This window comes from Ceratotherium simum, chromosome 5 (genome assembly GCF_057802395.1).
Source record: "Ceratotherium simum simum isolate JZ-2026a chromosome 5, ASM5780239v1, whole genome shotgun sequence".
Classification (NCBI taxonomy): domain Eukaryota; kingdom Metazoa; phylum Chordata; class Mammalia; order Perissodactyla; family Rhinocerotidae; genus Ceratotherium; species Ceratotherium simum.
Genome location: NC_141904.1, coordinates 86,459,042 through 86,472,848, shown reverse-complemented (window position 1 = coordinate 86,472,848; position 13,807 = coordinate 86,459,042). Strand labels below are relative to the sequence as shown.

The following is a 13,807-nucleotide window of genomic DNA, read 5'->3' as shown; positions in this document are numbered from 1 at the left end:
TGGGCCCGGCCGTGTTAGGCACCAGGAGGCTGTGAAATCAACGCGGCAGTCTCCGCCTTGACGACCCCAGTTCATGAACGTCCTCGACGTTCCCAGTACCCGCCGCTTCACTGCACAGAAGTCGTCTCCCAGGAGGGCCGGGCGCCCAGGGATCATCACATACAGGACAACAACTTGGCTGCATACGTCTACGGGGGGTCCATCGTGGTCTTGGCGCTGCAAGATTTCTGGGGCAGTACAACCGGGGCTACCCCAGTACATACGGCATCCCACACATAAAGTAGAGGAAGATGGGCACAGATGTTAGCTCAGGGCTAATCTTCCTCAGCAGAAAGAGGAGGATTGGCAATGGATGTTAGCTCAGAGCCAGACTTCCTCCCAAACACGCACACAAATAATAATAATAATATAGGGCCCCTTGATTTATGGCAGTTTCCACCAAAGAGCTGAGGGAAAATTACAGTCTATTCAATAGGTGGCACTGGATCAGATATACACATATATATATATATCTCAGACATATGCAGTAACATTTATAAATTAATAAAAATATTAAATATATAAATTTTAAAAATATATACAATATATACAAAAATAAAATTTGGCCCCTACTTCACGTCATACACAGAAATCATTTCCAAGTGGAGGATAGATATAAAGCTAAAAGTTAAAAAAAACTACTAGAATGCAACTTTGGGAAACATCATCATGTTGTTTGAAACAATCACAGACAGGAAAGTTCTTAAACAGGATACAAAAGCTAATTATAAAGAAAAAGATTGAAAATAAGACTAAATTTAACAACTTCTATTCATCAATAAACACCATTACCAGACTAAAAGTGGGAGAATCATTTGCAACACACATTAATGACGAAAGTCTTGTATCCATGATATATAAAGAACTCCAGAATATAAAGCAAGAAAAGGCAAACAAACAGAACAAAAATGGACAGGAGAACTGAGCAGGCATTTTGCCAGAGAGCATATCCAAAATGGTCAACGAACAGTTGAAAGGGTGCTCAACCTCCGTAGTCACCAGGAAAATGCTAATGAAACACCATTTCGTCGTCATAGAATGGCTATATTCAAATGACGGACAATGTCGAGCACTGGTGAGGATGTGGAGCCACTGGAACCCACGTGCACTGCTGGTGGGAGTGGAACTTGACACCACCGTGTGGGAAAACGGACAGTCTCAACTAGGAGCTGAACGTGCACACGCTCCATGACAGCAGTTCCACACCCAGGCCTACATCAACCAGAAATAAGACATCTGCTAACAGCAGCACAGTTTTTCATTACCCACACTGTAAACACCCAAACATCCCTCAACGTTAGAATGTACAATTTTTAGTGTACTCATACAATAGATTGTCATAGAGCAACGAAAATGAGCAATCTGCTGTTATAAGCAACACCATGGATAAATCTCACAACGATAACGTCCAGCAAGAGAAGGTGGACACCAAACAATACACACCGGAGAGTTCCACTCAAATAAAGTTAAAAATAACAACTCATCTACGTTAGAAATCTTCCCTTTGGGGAGGAGGCGGGGGTGCGGGATGGGGAGGGGACAAGAGGGCACTTCTAAGGAGCTGGTAAGGGTCCACTTCTTGACTTGGTTATAGGGTATGACACCTATAACCACCATACCCTATACGGGTACGTCACCTTGTGCCACCCATTGAGCTATCCACTTAGGATTTGTTCATTTTTCTGTATTTTATACATATTTAAAGTTAAAATATAAAAGATATATATTTTATCTATTTTAAAAAGTTAAAAATAAAACCCCATAAATCAGATGATGTCACTTCCTGTCTTGTAGTTACGGAATGGCTTCCTGTGACACTAAGAAGCCCACTTGATCTGGCTTGTTACTCCCTGTCCTCAGTGTGCATCACTCTCCCCCTTCACGATGCTCTGGCCACACGGGTCTTACTTTCCCTCACACGCATCGAACTGGTTCTTGTCTCAGGGCCTTTGTGCTTGCTCTGCCCTCTGTCTGTGTTCCCTCCCACCCGTCTTTGTGGCTGCCTATTTCTCATTCTTCAGGTCTCCAGTAAACTGCCATCTCCTCAGAACTGCTTCCCCGACCCGTGCACTTAACGCAGCACATCCCGCTCCTCCCTCTTCTCAGTCACTCTCCATCCCTGGGATTGGTCAACACTTCCTACAAAAGGCCAGAGAGTGAATATTCTCATCTTTGCAGGCCAGAAGGTCTCGGTCACAACCACTGGACATTGCCATCCTAGCAGGAGAGCAGCTACAGACAATATGTAAATGAGTGGGTGTGGCTGTGTTCCAATAAAACCTTACTTATGGATCCTGACATAATTTCATATCATTTCACATTGTCATGAAAAATTCTTCTTTTGATTTTTTTCTTCCCCAAATATTTAAGAGAGTAAAAACCATTCTTAGCTTGCCCACAAAGAAGGCAGGCAGCGGGGCCAGATGTGGCCCTCGGCCGCAGTTTGCCAACCTCTGCTCTACCCCATTACCCCAGTCTATTTTTTTCCCAGCCCTTGCACTCTCTAAAATGATTCAGCTGTTCATGTGTTTCTCTTCTATCTTTCCCCACCCCTAGAATTTTGGCTCCAAGAGGGAGAGGCCTCAGTTGTTCTGGTCACCATTGGGTGTCTACTCCCCATCACAGAGTCTGACACGGGGAAGCTGGAAGAAACAAAGGCACAAGCCCACCTGGGTGTGACCGCGGCTTTGGCTTCACTCACGATGGTCTTCCTTTGAGTGGGCCTGGGTCGGCTGATTTCTCTCAGGCCTGTTAACAGAAGACACTGCTGTCACCCTCCCTTGTGGCCGGGCCTTCCCTGCCCTGCTGTGAGGCTCTGCACAGTGGCGCCCCTTCCGCTCATCTCCCTTTCCACTCCTGACTTGTGCAGATTTTCCTGCCGGGCTGCCTCCCCTCTGTCATCTGGCACAGTGCTCCAACCCTACTACAGTTAGTGATCAGTAAATGCTGGCTAAATGTAAGAATGAGTCAATCTCATTTCTACTCATTCCTCAACACCCAGCTTAGATCCCTCCTCTCCCAAAGGGCCTGTGTTTCACTCACTTTTGTGTCCTCCATAGCACCCAATGTAGAGGCTGGGTACACCACGCGTCCACGCTGTTCCCTTCTCTGAGAATGCTGTTCCCTGTGTCTCCAAATTTAAGTCGCCTCCATCTACTTTCTTTGTTGTATTTATTTATATTCTTGTTTTGCTTTCACTACTAGACTAGAAAACTTCTAAGGCCAAGGACCTCGTATTCCTTCGTTCACTTACCCTTTATTGAATGCTGAGTGCTGTGCATACAGAGACAACCCAAAACCGGGTTCCCTGCCTCTGGGAACTTCTAGTGGGGGAACAAGGGGGATGGGCAAACAAAGAAATACTTACAATGCGAGGCAGTAAGATTTATAATTAGAATATGTATAAAGTGCTGTGGGAGCCCAGAGGAGAGTGTGACCCTTTCTGCTGGGGGAGTCAGGGAAGGCTTCCTGGAAGAAGGGCACAGATGAACTGAGGTCTTCTAGGGATGCAGAGAAACCCCCAGGGGGGCTGTGGGGGCAACACAGCCTCTCCACGCCCAGCCAGGGGGTGGCATGGAGTGGGGGTCAATGTTCCTTTGTCTCCAGGCCCACCAGCAGTGAGGAGGAGAGCCCAGACGTGGGAGGGGGTTGCAAGGCCACCCACACAAGCCCCAGGGGAGCTCTGTGGGCCTAAGAGGGACAGCCTGGTGAGGTGGCTACTTTTTTCTCTTCTGCTGAGATCTTCCACAATGAGGAGAGAGGAATGGGGGCTGCAAACAGCTGACGGGACAGTACGGGAGAGGGAGCTGAAAGGGGCCCTAGGTGTGGGGGAGGGACAGAGAGAGATACGAAAGATGATGAGAGGCCCAGGAAAACAGGACCATCACACGGAGACGTTGAAGACACACGGGAGAGCACTCAGACACGGAAGTTGGTCGAGGTCGCCATTATTAGCTGTGTGGCCTCGAGCAAGTCCCCTCAGCACTCTGAGCCTCATCGTCCCATCTACCAATGGGGAAATCATCCTGCCACGCCCACCTCCCTGGGGTGGTCAAGAGCTGTCCTTGGAGGCGACTTGTAGGTGACCCAGGATTTGGGGTGCCATCGGCCAGGCCATCACCCACCTTTCTGTCCCCTTACCTGCTGCCAGCAAGATATAATTTATGAACCGGGACAGTGTCTTCTGAAACTGCTTCTTGGTGTACACCACGGACCGGTTCAGCGCACACCATTCCTCATCCCTGTTGATTCTGTGCTTCACCTGGGGAGACGCCAAGGGGAAGGGGGGCATGGTCACCCGCCCTGCCAGGGGCTGTCTGCCCAGCCCAGCGACAACCGGGTCTTGCTCCAGTTTGGAGGCTGTGCTGTCCCCTCTGCTTGGCACACACCTCTCCCCCCTCAGCCCAGCGAATGCCTGCACACTGGCCCAACCTCATGCAAACGTCCCCTCCTTGGGGGTCTTCCCGATCCTGCTGGGCAGAGCTGTTCCTTGCCTTGGACCCCCATCATGCTCTCTACACAGCCTGAAGACAGAAGTCTGTCCTTGATGAAGGAAATGCAGGCATTTGAGCCTGTCTCCCAGCTAGACTAAGCTCCTAGAGGACTGGGACCGGGTCTCGGTCTCCTCTGTGTCTGAGGGCCTGTCATGTCCTCAGAAGGTGCTCAATAAATGCTCATTGCATGAACGAATAACTGGACGGACAAAGGCCTCTCCAGAGCCGTTGCTGCCAGTCCCCCTCTGTATGCATCCTCCAGAATCCCCTTCATCCCTCCAGCTGCCAGAGAATCTCAGCTGAGAAACCGCCCTCAGACAAGGTTACACAGAGTGACTGATCCCTGTGGGGCACAAGGCCCAGGCCGCCCGCCTCAATTTGGGGTTGCTCTGAAGGGCATTCTGGCTCTGGCGCTCCCTGTGGGACGGCAGTTCCTGCAGTTCAACCCCTCCCTCTGCGGGAGCATGTCAATGGTCCTGCAGAACCAGGCTCAGATCCCAGAGTTCACTGCAGTCAAGGTCTGACTTCTCCAGGAAGCCCTCACTCATTTCCCCAGCCAGCAGCCATCGCTGCGTGTGCTAAAACTTGAGCATCGGCCCATTTCTGTCCTTTCTGCCCTGGGTCCTGGTCATTTTTCACTTTCTTTATCTCTAAACTTGGTTAGCCCCTTGAAGGCAGGAACCATGCTTTTATATCTCCCAGTTAACAGACAGGAGGGGTGAAAAAAGTTTTCTTCTGTGGAATTAAAGCCTCAGGTGGAGAGAGAGTGGGGTGGACAGTGGACAGATTTTCTAAAGAACAATGCAGGCGGCCACGTGTCCTTCCCGGCCCACAGGCAGGACTTCTGTAAAGGACACCCCAGTTAATCGTGAAGCCTCAACCACTTCCGACTGTTGGCCCCCGCTGCAGCCTCTGGGCTAAATTTATTTATTTCTTTGTAATTTGTATCCAGCCTGCTTCCAAAAATGATCTGAGGCAGCACTCTGAGCTAATAAAGCATTTAAACTGAGGTGTCGCCTCCCTTCCAAAGTGCTGCCTTGATAGAAATATTTAGCGAGGAGCCTGACCGCAGGGCCATAAAAGCTGAGACTGCCATTCTGCCTGTCACTCTGATCTGTGGCTCCGTCCAGGGTGATGGGTGTCTGGGGAAGCCATTTAACAAGCTTCCCAGTGACAGGGACTTTGAGAGAGGAGGCCACCCTACCCCCCACTCTCAGCTTTCCTAGACTGCCACGAGTGATCACCAGCCCTGAACACACACACAGGATGACACGAAGCAGACTGTGCAAGTCCCAGGACGGGAGCGTGTGAAAGCTAGGGTGGGCCCTTACACATCACTCTATGGATGGGGAAACTGAGGCCCAGAAAGAAGAGAGACTAGCCCAAGGCCCTGTGGCCTCTTCCTAGCCTAGGCTCTCTGCCACCTCCTACATTCAGCAAATTTCCTCCGGAGCTCCTTGTAGCTCTCGTGGTCCAAGACTCTAAGATGAGCCAATTCCTGAGTCTCGAGAGTTCATGTCAAAATATTCCAAGATGCTTAACCTGGCAGCTAACATTCGGAAATCCTGTTACCTACAATAAATCTGATCTTTCTTCATTTGTCGTTGTTAATCTAGCTAGAAATTTGTAATACATATCACACCTCCCTGCATTCTCAAGCAGAAGGGGTTACGACCTTGACCTTTTTTGGCAAGTCAGTCTTCTCAGTCAACATCAGTGACTATCGTCTAGAACGCAGTATTGTGTTCAGAAGCTGTGTTAATGTGCTGGTCTGTTTATCCCTATGCTAAACGTCCCCAAGACAGTTATGCTTTTTGAGTTACGATGTCCTTTTAAAGAAATAACTTTCCAGCCTCTACCGCACTGTCAGACTGCCTCTGGGAGCTCCACTTATGGAGACTCCACCTTCTAGACCCGCACTGTCCAGCAGAAATATAACGCAAGCTACATACACAGCTTTAAACGTTCCTGCAACCACAGTAAAAACGTCCTTAAAAGGTGAAATTAATTCTAATGACATTTATCTAACCCAATATATGAAAATATTAGTATTTCAACATAGATCAAAATAAACGATTAATGAGAAATTTTAGGGCCGGCCCCGTGGCTTAGCGGTTAAGTGCACACGCTCCGCTGCTGGCGACCCGGGTTCAGATTTCGGGGCCCCACCAACGCACTGCTTCTGTGGCCACGCTGAGGCCACGTGCTGCATACAGCAACTAGAAGGATGCGCAACTATGACATACAACTATCTACTGGGGCTTTGGGGAGAAAAAAGGAGGAGGATTGGCAATAGATATTAGCTCAGAGCCGGTCTTCCTCAGCCAAAAGAGGAGGATTAGCATGGTTGTTATTAGCTCAGGGCTGATCTTCCTCACAAAATAAAAAAAAAAAAGAGAAATTTTACATCCTCTTTTCTACCGAGTCTTTGAAATGCAGTGCGTATTTTCACTTTCTGCCCTCTCCATTCTGACTTGTCATAATACAAGTGCTCAACGGCCATTTGCGACTCATGGCTACCACACTGGACAGCACAGCTCTGCACTTCTAGCTCTAGCTTGCTAAGGTTGCGTTTAGGTCAGAAAAAATAAGGCTTGAATTACTGAGGGGCTTTCCTAGGCCCAGAGGGCAGGTTTGGTACACGGACTTAGAGCAGTTTCTCTCGGCTGTTCACGAGGGTCTTTATTTGCTTATGTTCTGGTTCTTAGCTGTGTTCCAAACTTCAGCGATGACAGGTAAGAGGCTGCCAAGAAAATGAAGCATTACTGCAATTTTATGGGAACAAATAATTTTCTAATATCGATTGCCTTTGATAAGAAAAATAAACTCTCGTTTTTTTACACAGTCTGAAAGAGGTTTTCAAGACACGTAGACATGGGACCTCGTACATACTTAGCCCCTTAACAATGGTTTTTAGAGTAAGAGTATGGAACCAAATGGACAGGATGGACTCACCAAGAAGTGTGATCATTCAGCTCAGCCCAGATGGACTCAAAATCCTGGGATGATTTTGCTCTTTGAAGTAATGAGTGAGTGCAGGCTGACGTCAAGGCATCTGGGCGTCCTGGGTGCTCCTAAGAGACCCCTTTCACAAACACTCTCTGTCCCTGCAGCCCAGCAGCCCCCACGGTGGCCTCTCTGGTGCACCACACCAATCTAGCTGGATTACAACTGGTGCTGATGCTTTTGCCCCTTCCACGAGACTCAGAGTATTTCAGAGACTATAGGGAGAGACGTCTTTCATTTCTACACCCCCAGCAGCCATCTCGGCACAGTGCAGGTGCTAATACACGTTTACTGAATTAATTAATGAATTAATGAAGTCGAAATGCTGCTGAAATGAAAATGCGGTGGAAAAAACAGGTGCAACGCTTTCCTCCAGGAGAAACAAAGGTGTTCTCTGTTCAGGTTCAGATAACTCGGATCCCTAACAATGCCTGTCGCCCGTGTCCCTCTGTAAAGTGCGAGCTGGCTGCTCCTTAGGGGAGCTCTGTGCGTCTGTGAGCCTGTGGCATGTGGCGGCAAATGCTCCCTCGGCACGAGAGCCTCTTGCTCAGGACGACCATATAACTGATCATCGAAACCAGGACACTTTGGAGAGCAAAAGGGGGTGCTGTTCACAATTCCTCCAGGCTGACAGCTATACACCAGGACAGGCCCCGGGCAAACCGGAAGGTGTGGTCCCCCTGCTCCTCTTTCATGGAGCCTTCCAGAGTGAGCCAATCCCAGCTAAGCGCCCTGTGTGCCATGCAAGTGGCCTACTCCATCCATGAGGCCTTGGTCACCCCAGGGTCATGGTGTATGTCAACTGCTCGCTTCTAGACTATAAACTCCTCGAGGATCAGGGACTGTGTCCCCTTCATCCTCTCCATCTCTCTCCACGATGTTGACTTGACACCAGGCACACAGCAGGATCTCGTGAATGGAAGAACTGAGTTCCCAGTCCCCAGTTTTCTCACCCACCCAACAAATATTTAGTAAGGACTTAATTAGAAGCAGTCTTTATGCTGGGCCTGGGACAACAGACATCAGTAGGAATCACACGGAATTCCCAATTTGGTGGAGAAGACTGGCTTGTAAGTAAATGAGTGCTAGAACAGAGGTGAGTCACGGCTGCGAGGGCCGAGCAGAGGGAGAGGTGGCCTCTACCTGGGATGGGAAAGGGGGTGGTGGGAGGGTCATCAACACCCATTGGTAGTTATTCTGTCCAGTATCATCTCTCCCTCTTCTGATAACAGCACTATGATATTCCTTTGGGAAAACACTCCTGCCTCATCCTTTGCCCAGCTGGTACACCTGGGGCTGACTGTACCTGCTGGTTTCCAGGAAGGACATGACACTCAGCCTCACCACTGAGAGCAACACACACTCCTGGCTACAGGAAACATTTCAAGCATGGGCAGCCAATAGAGTCAATCATGTTGGTGTTTGTACTTCTACTGGAACACTCAGGAAAGAGAAGCCCTCCTTCTCCTGGGGAAACCAAAGCTGGTAGAATAATGATCTCAGAGATGCTCGTGACCATCTTGTCACCCTAAGGAGAGAAACTCCCTGAGAATGAAGCCAACAAAGAGGAAAGCAGAGCCAAGAGATGGGAAGATCTGATGGAATCATTTGAGGGCCTGGATCCAGCCATGCCTGAAGCTGCCTATCAACAGACTTTTCAGTGTACTCAGCCAATACAGACTCTTTTCATGCTTAAGCCAGTCTGCATTGGATTCTGGCACAAGTGAAAGACTACTCATGGATAGAAGTTTCACAGAGAAGGTGGTGCTAAGGTCAGACGGTGAATGATGAGTAAGAGTCCACTAGGCAGAGAAAGAGGCAGGGCCTTGCACGGGGTGGGAAGGTAAGAGGAGCAAAGGCATTGAGACGTGGAGTGGAAACCGACGACGAGATGCCTGGGGCTCAGGCCTGGGCGCCTGACCTGCTCGCCTTACCTTTTTATAATGTGGTATCCCATGTGGACAGCCGTTGGCCGACACAGTTACTCTAACTGTTTGTTTCATGGAGGTGAAGGTGACCACGATGGAGTCCTGCCCCAGCACCGTTAGCTTCATTTGCTCATTCACCTGCAGGCGAAGAAACCAGTAATCACGGACCCCTGCTTCTATTGTCTCAGCCATCCCTTCCTGATCCACCACAAACAACAAAACTCCTCTTGGCTCGGGGCTTGGCTTTCCACTTCTTATGTTGGAATTTAGCTTTCATGGAGAAAACAGAAGAATTCCAGCCTTTCTTTGGGGGATTAGCAGAAAAAAGTAACTGATGCCTTCTTACCCTAGCCTCTTCCCTTTCTATCCCAAGCTAGGAACCAACTGTGCAAGAGACCCAGGCGTCTGGCAGGTGAATCAGCTTCAGTGCTGCGAGAGCTGGATGGGGAGGCAATCTGGGTCAGAAGCCAGCACCATCCCTGAATCAGATGACGTGTCTACCCAGGCACCAGGTCTGGGTAGACCAGCAAGACTACGAGCCTTGCTCTACAGCATGCAGAGCTGCCTTGGGAAGCTGACCACACGGCAGGGGTTCCAGAACACACCCCTCGGCAGAGGGGTGGGCAGGTGGCAAAAGGGAACCCAGCAGGGGCCAAGCCACACTTGTTCAGGCCCCTCCCCTACAGTCACCAAATAGTGGCTCGTCTTCCCCTGAGGAGGAACCAAAGGAGCCACCTTTTCTTACCACTTCCAAAAGGGTGGGGATGTCCTATGTAGCAGCCCCAGATAGGAACACGGGGAGGGTGAGATGCCCTTGTAGCAACTCACTCCGTACTGAGAACTGTGTGGTCTAGGGGTGACTCCCAGTTCTGCCTCCTGTTAGCAAGCCATTGAGACTCTCTGAAGCTCAAGTTCTTCAGTAGGAAGTAGTTGAAAGGCTAGTATTAGGTTCAAAAGAGATCAAGATTATGGAAGTGGCTTCGAGCCATAAAGGCCCATACCAAACATGAGCAGATATTGTCAGGACATGGCAGAGCAACTCACACGTAAGGCCCTGGACGGTTCATGTGTGTAGAGAGTTATTTATGCAGTGGCCCTACCCAAGGGCCTAGGAGTCTACAGCCCTACACTGCTGCGTGGCAATTCTTCCTTCTGTCTTCAAAGTCCCTGAACATAGATGCACCTGGGGACTCCTCTGAACTAAGAAGACACGCTCCATTCCGCTCTTTCCATTTCCTTCTTGCTGGCCCAAAGATCAACACTCAACTTCCTCACCCCTGAGCCCTTTCCTCATACTCGACGGTCTGGATGCTTGTCCCCTCCAGCACCCTGAAAACATGTGATCCATAACTGTCTTCTTGCCAAGGTTTTTGACATCTTCACAACTTGTAGATCACGCTCACTTAAGAGAAACCCTACCCTCTCCAGTTCTCCTTCTAGAGAGTGTAGTATAGAGGTTGGGAGCTCAAGTCCTGTGGTTGGACAGGGTTCAAATGCTAGCGTTGCCACTTATCAGTTGGGCAATGTTAGGCAAGTCAGTTAGCTTCTCTGGGCCTGGGGACAAGTACAGAATCCTTCTCTTAGGGTGCTGAGCAGATTTTATGGCATAAATCATGACAAGGGCTTAGCATGGTGCAGCTGTTTTTTATTATCCCTACTCCATGGCTGGGTTCTCTTCCTCTCCCCACTGCCCAAAATATCGGTGCTCTAGAAACTCAGTCACTGCTCGTTGTCTCAGAAGCTCATGAGCCAGCCCAGTCACATATATCCATCATCTCAATCTCTCATCCTACGTGAGGATTATGTCACAACAGCCCAGAGAGATATGGCCACTGTGCCCAAGCAGCATGTCTAAAACCACATTGATCTCTGACCCTCTCAGAAACTTCTCTATTTCTATCCAGACACACTCCATTGAGGAGTCATCTATAATTCCCTCCTCCTCTCATTTATCCACTATAGCCCATGCCTGAATGCCATCGAATTCTTTTCCTGAAAAGGCTCCTTTAAAAAATATTGTTACTACCCTTCATCACGTGAGGTCTGGCTAGTAACTCCCTAACTAGTCTTTCTACTAGCCCACCCACTGATCTTTCCCTCTCTAGTTGACCTTCCACACAAATGCTGGACCGAGTACGCCAGCCCTCAGCTTAAAAACTAACCAGCTAGTTATGCTTCCAACATAGCTGAGTCAGCTCCTAACAGGCTGACTCTCCCACAGAACTTGAAAAAAGCAACCCAATGGCTCTGAAGAGTAACAAAGGCAGGCACATTTTGAAAAGTCAAAACTTAAAAGAAAGGACCAGCATGGGATGAGTTTCCAGTTTACAGCTGTAGTCTGAAGGCAGGCCACAGTCACGGCCAAAACACCACCATCTTTCTAGCTCAAAGAACTGGAGGACAGAACCTAGGGCAACTCTAGTTACAGAAAAGGAAGGAGAGAATTCCAGAAGGGACAGAACCAGAGAAATAGAGCTCCAGATTCTATCTGTAAACTGTCCACATCTCTGCCCGATCCTGAACCATGCACGAGCAGGGCAAAGGCAAGACAGCTTACAGCTAAGAAAACAAAACACTGGAACTGAGATTGGAGCTGCTGCCCACTGCAGGCGAGACCAAGATGTGGTGTGCATCTAACCAAGCCCATTGCCTGTTAAAACAAAAACATCAACACTCTTCACAGAAATACATCAGAAATCAGAAACTCCACAACCTAACAGTCACAATGTCAGCAATCCAAAACTACTCAACACGTGAAAAACCAGTGAGGCATGAGCCGTTCTCAAAGCAACTGATACCCAATCCTGTCTGATATGTTCCACATGTTGAAATGATCAGACAAGGAATTTAAAGCAGCTAATTTAACCCTACTTGATGAGGCAAAAGAAAATATACTTGTAATGAATGAAAAAATAGCAAACCTCAGCAGGGAAATAGAAACTATAAAAAGAACTAAATGGAAATTCTAGACCTAAAAATATATATTTGAAATTAAAAAATTTCATGGAATTAGCAAAATACCAGAATGGAGATGAGAGAGTGAAGTCAGTGAACTTGGAGATAGATCCACACAAGTTATCCAATCCGAGAAGAGAAAACATTTGAACAACAAAAAAAGAACAGAGGCTCAAGAACCTTGAGGATAATACTAAACGCCTTAAAATGCATGTAATTGGAATCTCAGGAGAAAAGGACAGAAATTGGAGCACTTTTTTCCTCTAAAATAATGGCAGAAAACTTCTCAAATTTGGTAAAAGACGCGAATTTACAGATTCAAGAAGCTCAGTAAACCCCTAACAGAATAAATATGAAGACTACCACACCCAGACACCTCACAGTCACACTTAGAAAACCAAGGAAAAGAGAAAATCTTGAAAGCAGCTAATGAAAATGAACAATGATTTGAATAACTACAGACTCCTCATCATACACCATGCAGGACAGACATAGTGGAACAACATCTGTCAAATGTTGGAAGAAAAAAACCCAGAAAAGCAGTCAACCCAGAATTCCATATCCAGCAAAAACATCCTTTCATAAAGACATTCTTCACATGAAAGAAAAAAGAGAATTTGTTGCCAGCAGATTTGCACTTCAAGAAATGCTAAAGGAAGTTCTTCAGGCTGAAGAGAAATGGTACAGAGGGAACTTCAGATTTTCAGAGAGGAAGGAAAAACACTGGAAATGGTAAATATCTGGGTAAAAACAAACTGGCCACTGCAGCCTCCAAGACAACATGCAAACGCCTCAGCCTGACACCCAACACCTCTCACCCCCTCCCGAGAACACGTACACCTCCTGCTCCCCTTCCTTCACAAGAAGCACTTGTGAACTTGTAAAGAAGCCACACTGAGTCCCAACTCCAATCCTTTAGAGATGCTACTCCCTCTCCTTCTGAATCACATGCACACACACTCATGTTCCAACTCCAGGGCCAACTTGTCTTCCAGCCCACTCCTGGCTGCACCAGCCCCTGCTGTGCTTTTACGTATGCAGCTCCAGGGAACAGAACAAGGAACTAAAACACTTGAGTGATGTCAAGGCACCTTCCCCACCATTATTTCATTTAGTTTTCACAAAGCAGCAGGAGGCAGGAGGGCAGGTCTGGTGACCCACCTTGCATTGATGAGACAACCGAGACTCAGAGAAGCTGAGTCATTTTCACAAAGCTGCACCGCCAGAGTCTAGCAAAGCTTGCACTAGTACTTGGTTTCTCAGACTCTCATCCCAGTTCTTTGTCCACTTTGCCACACTGACACATCACATATGATGCCTGTCTCCAACTGATTCATAATCTTCTTGGATGGTAAACTTTTCATACAGCTACAAAAAATTATATAT

At 48.0% G+C, this 13,807-nt stretch overlaps 1 protein-coding gene across 1 annotated transcript in view; it reads right to left on the bottom strand.

Moving 5' to 3' along the window:
* Positions 1 to 609: 609 nt before the first annotated feature.
* Positions 610 to 13,807, bottom strand: part of LOC147917145 (uncharacterized protein C3orf20-like) — a 38,265-nt gene continuing 25,067 nt past the window's right edge. Inside the window, exons 6-9 of the mRNA XM_087431692.1 lie at positions 9,473 to 9,604; positions 4,180 to 4,300; positions 2,709 to 2,787; positions 610 to 1,251 (exon numbers count right to left, since the gene is read on the bottom strand). Of these exons, the coding sequence (XP_087287818.1) occupies positions 1,071 to 1,251; positions 2,709 to 2,787; positions 4,180 to 4,300; positions 9,473 to 9,604 (513 nt within the window). The 3' untranslated portion in view covers positions 610 to 1,070. The remainder of the gene's footprint in view (positions 1,252 to 2,708; positions 2,788 to 4,179; positions 4,301 to 9,472; positions 9,605 to 13,807) is intronic.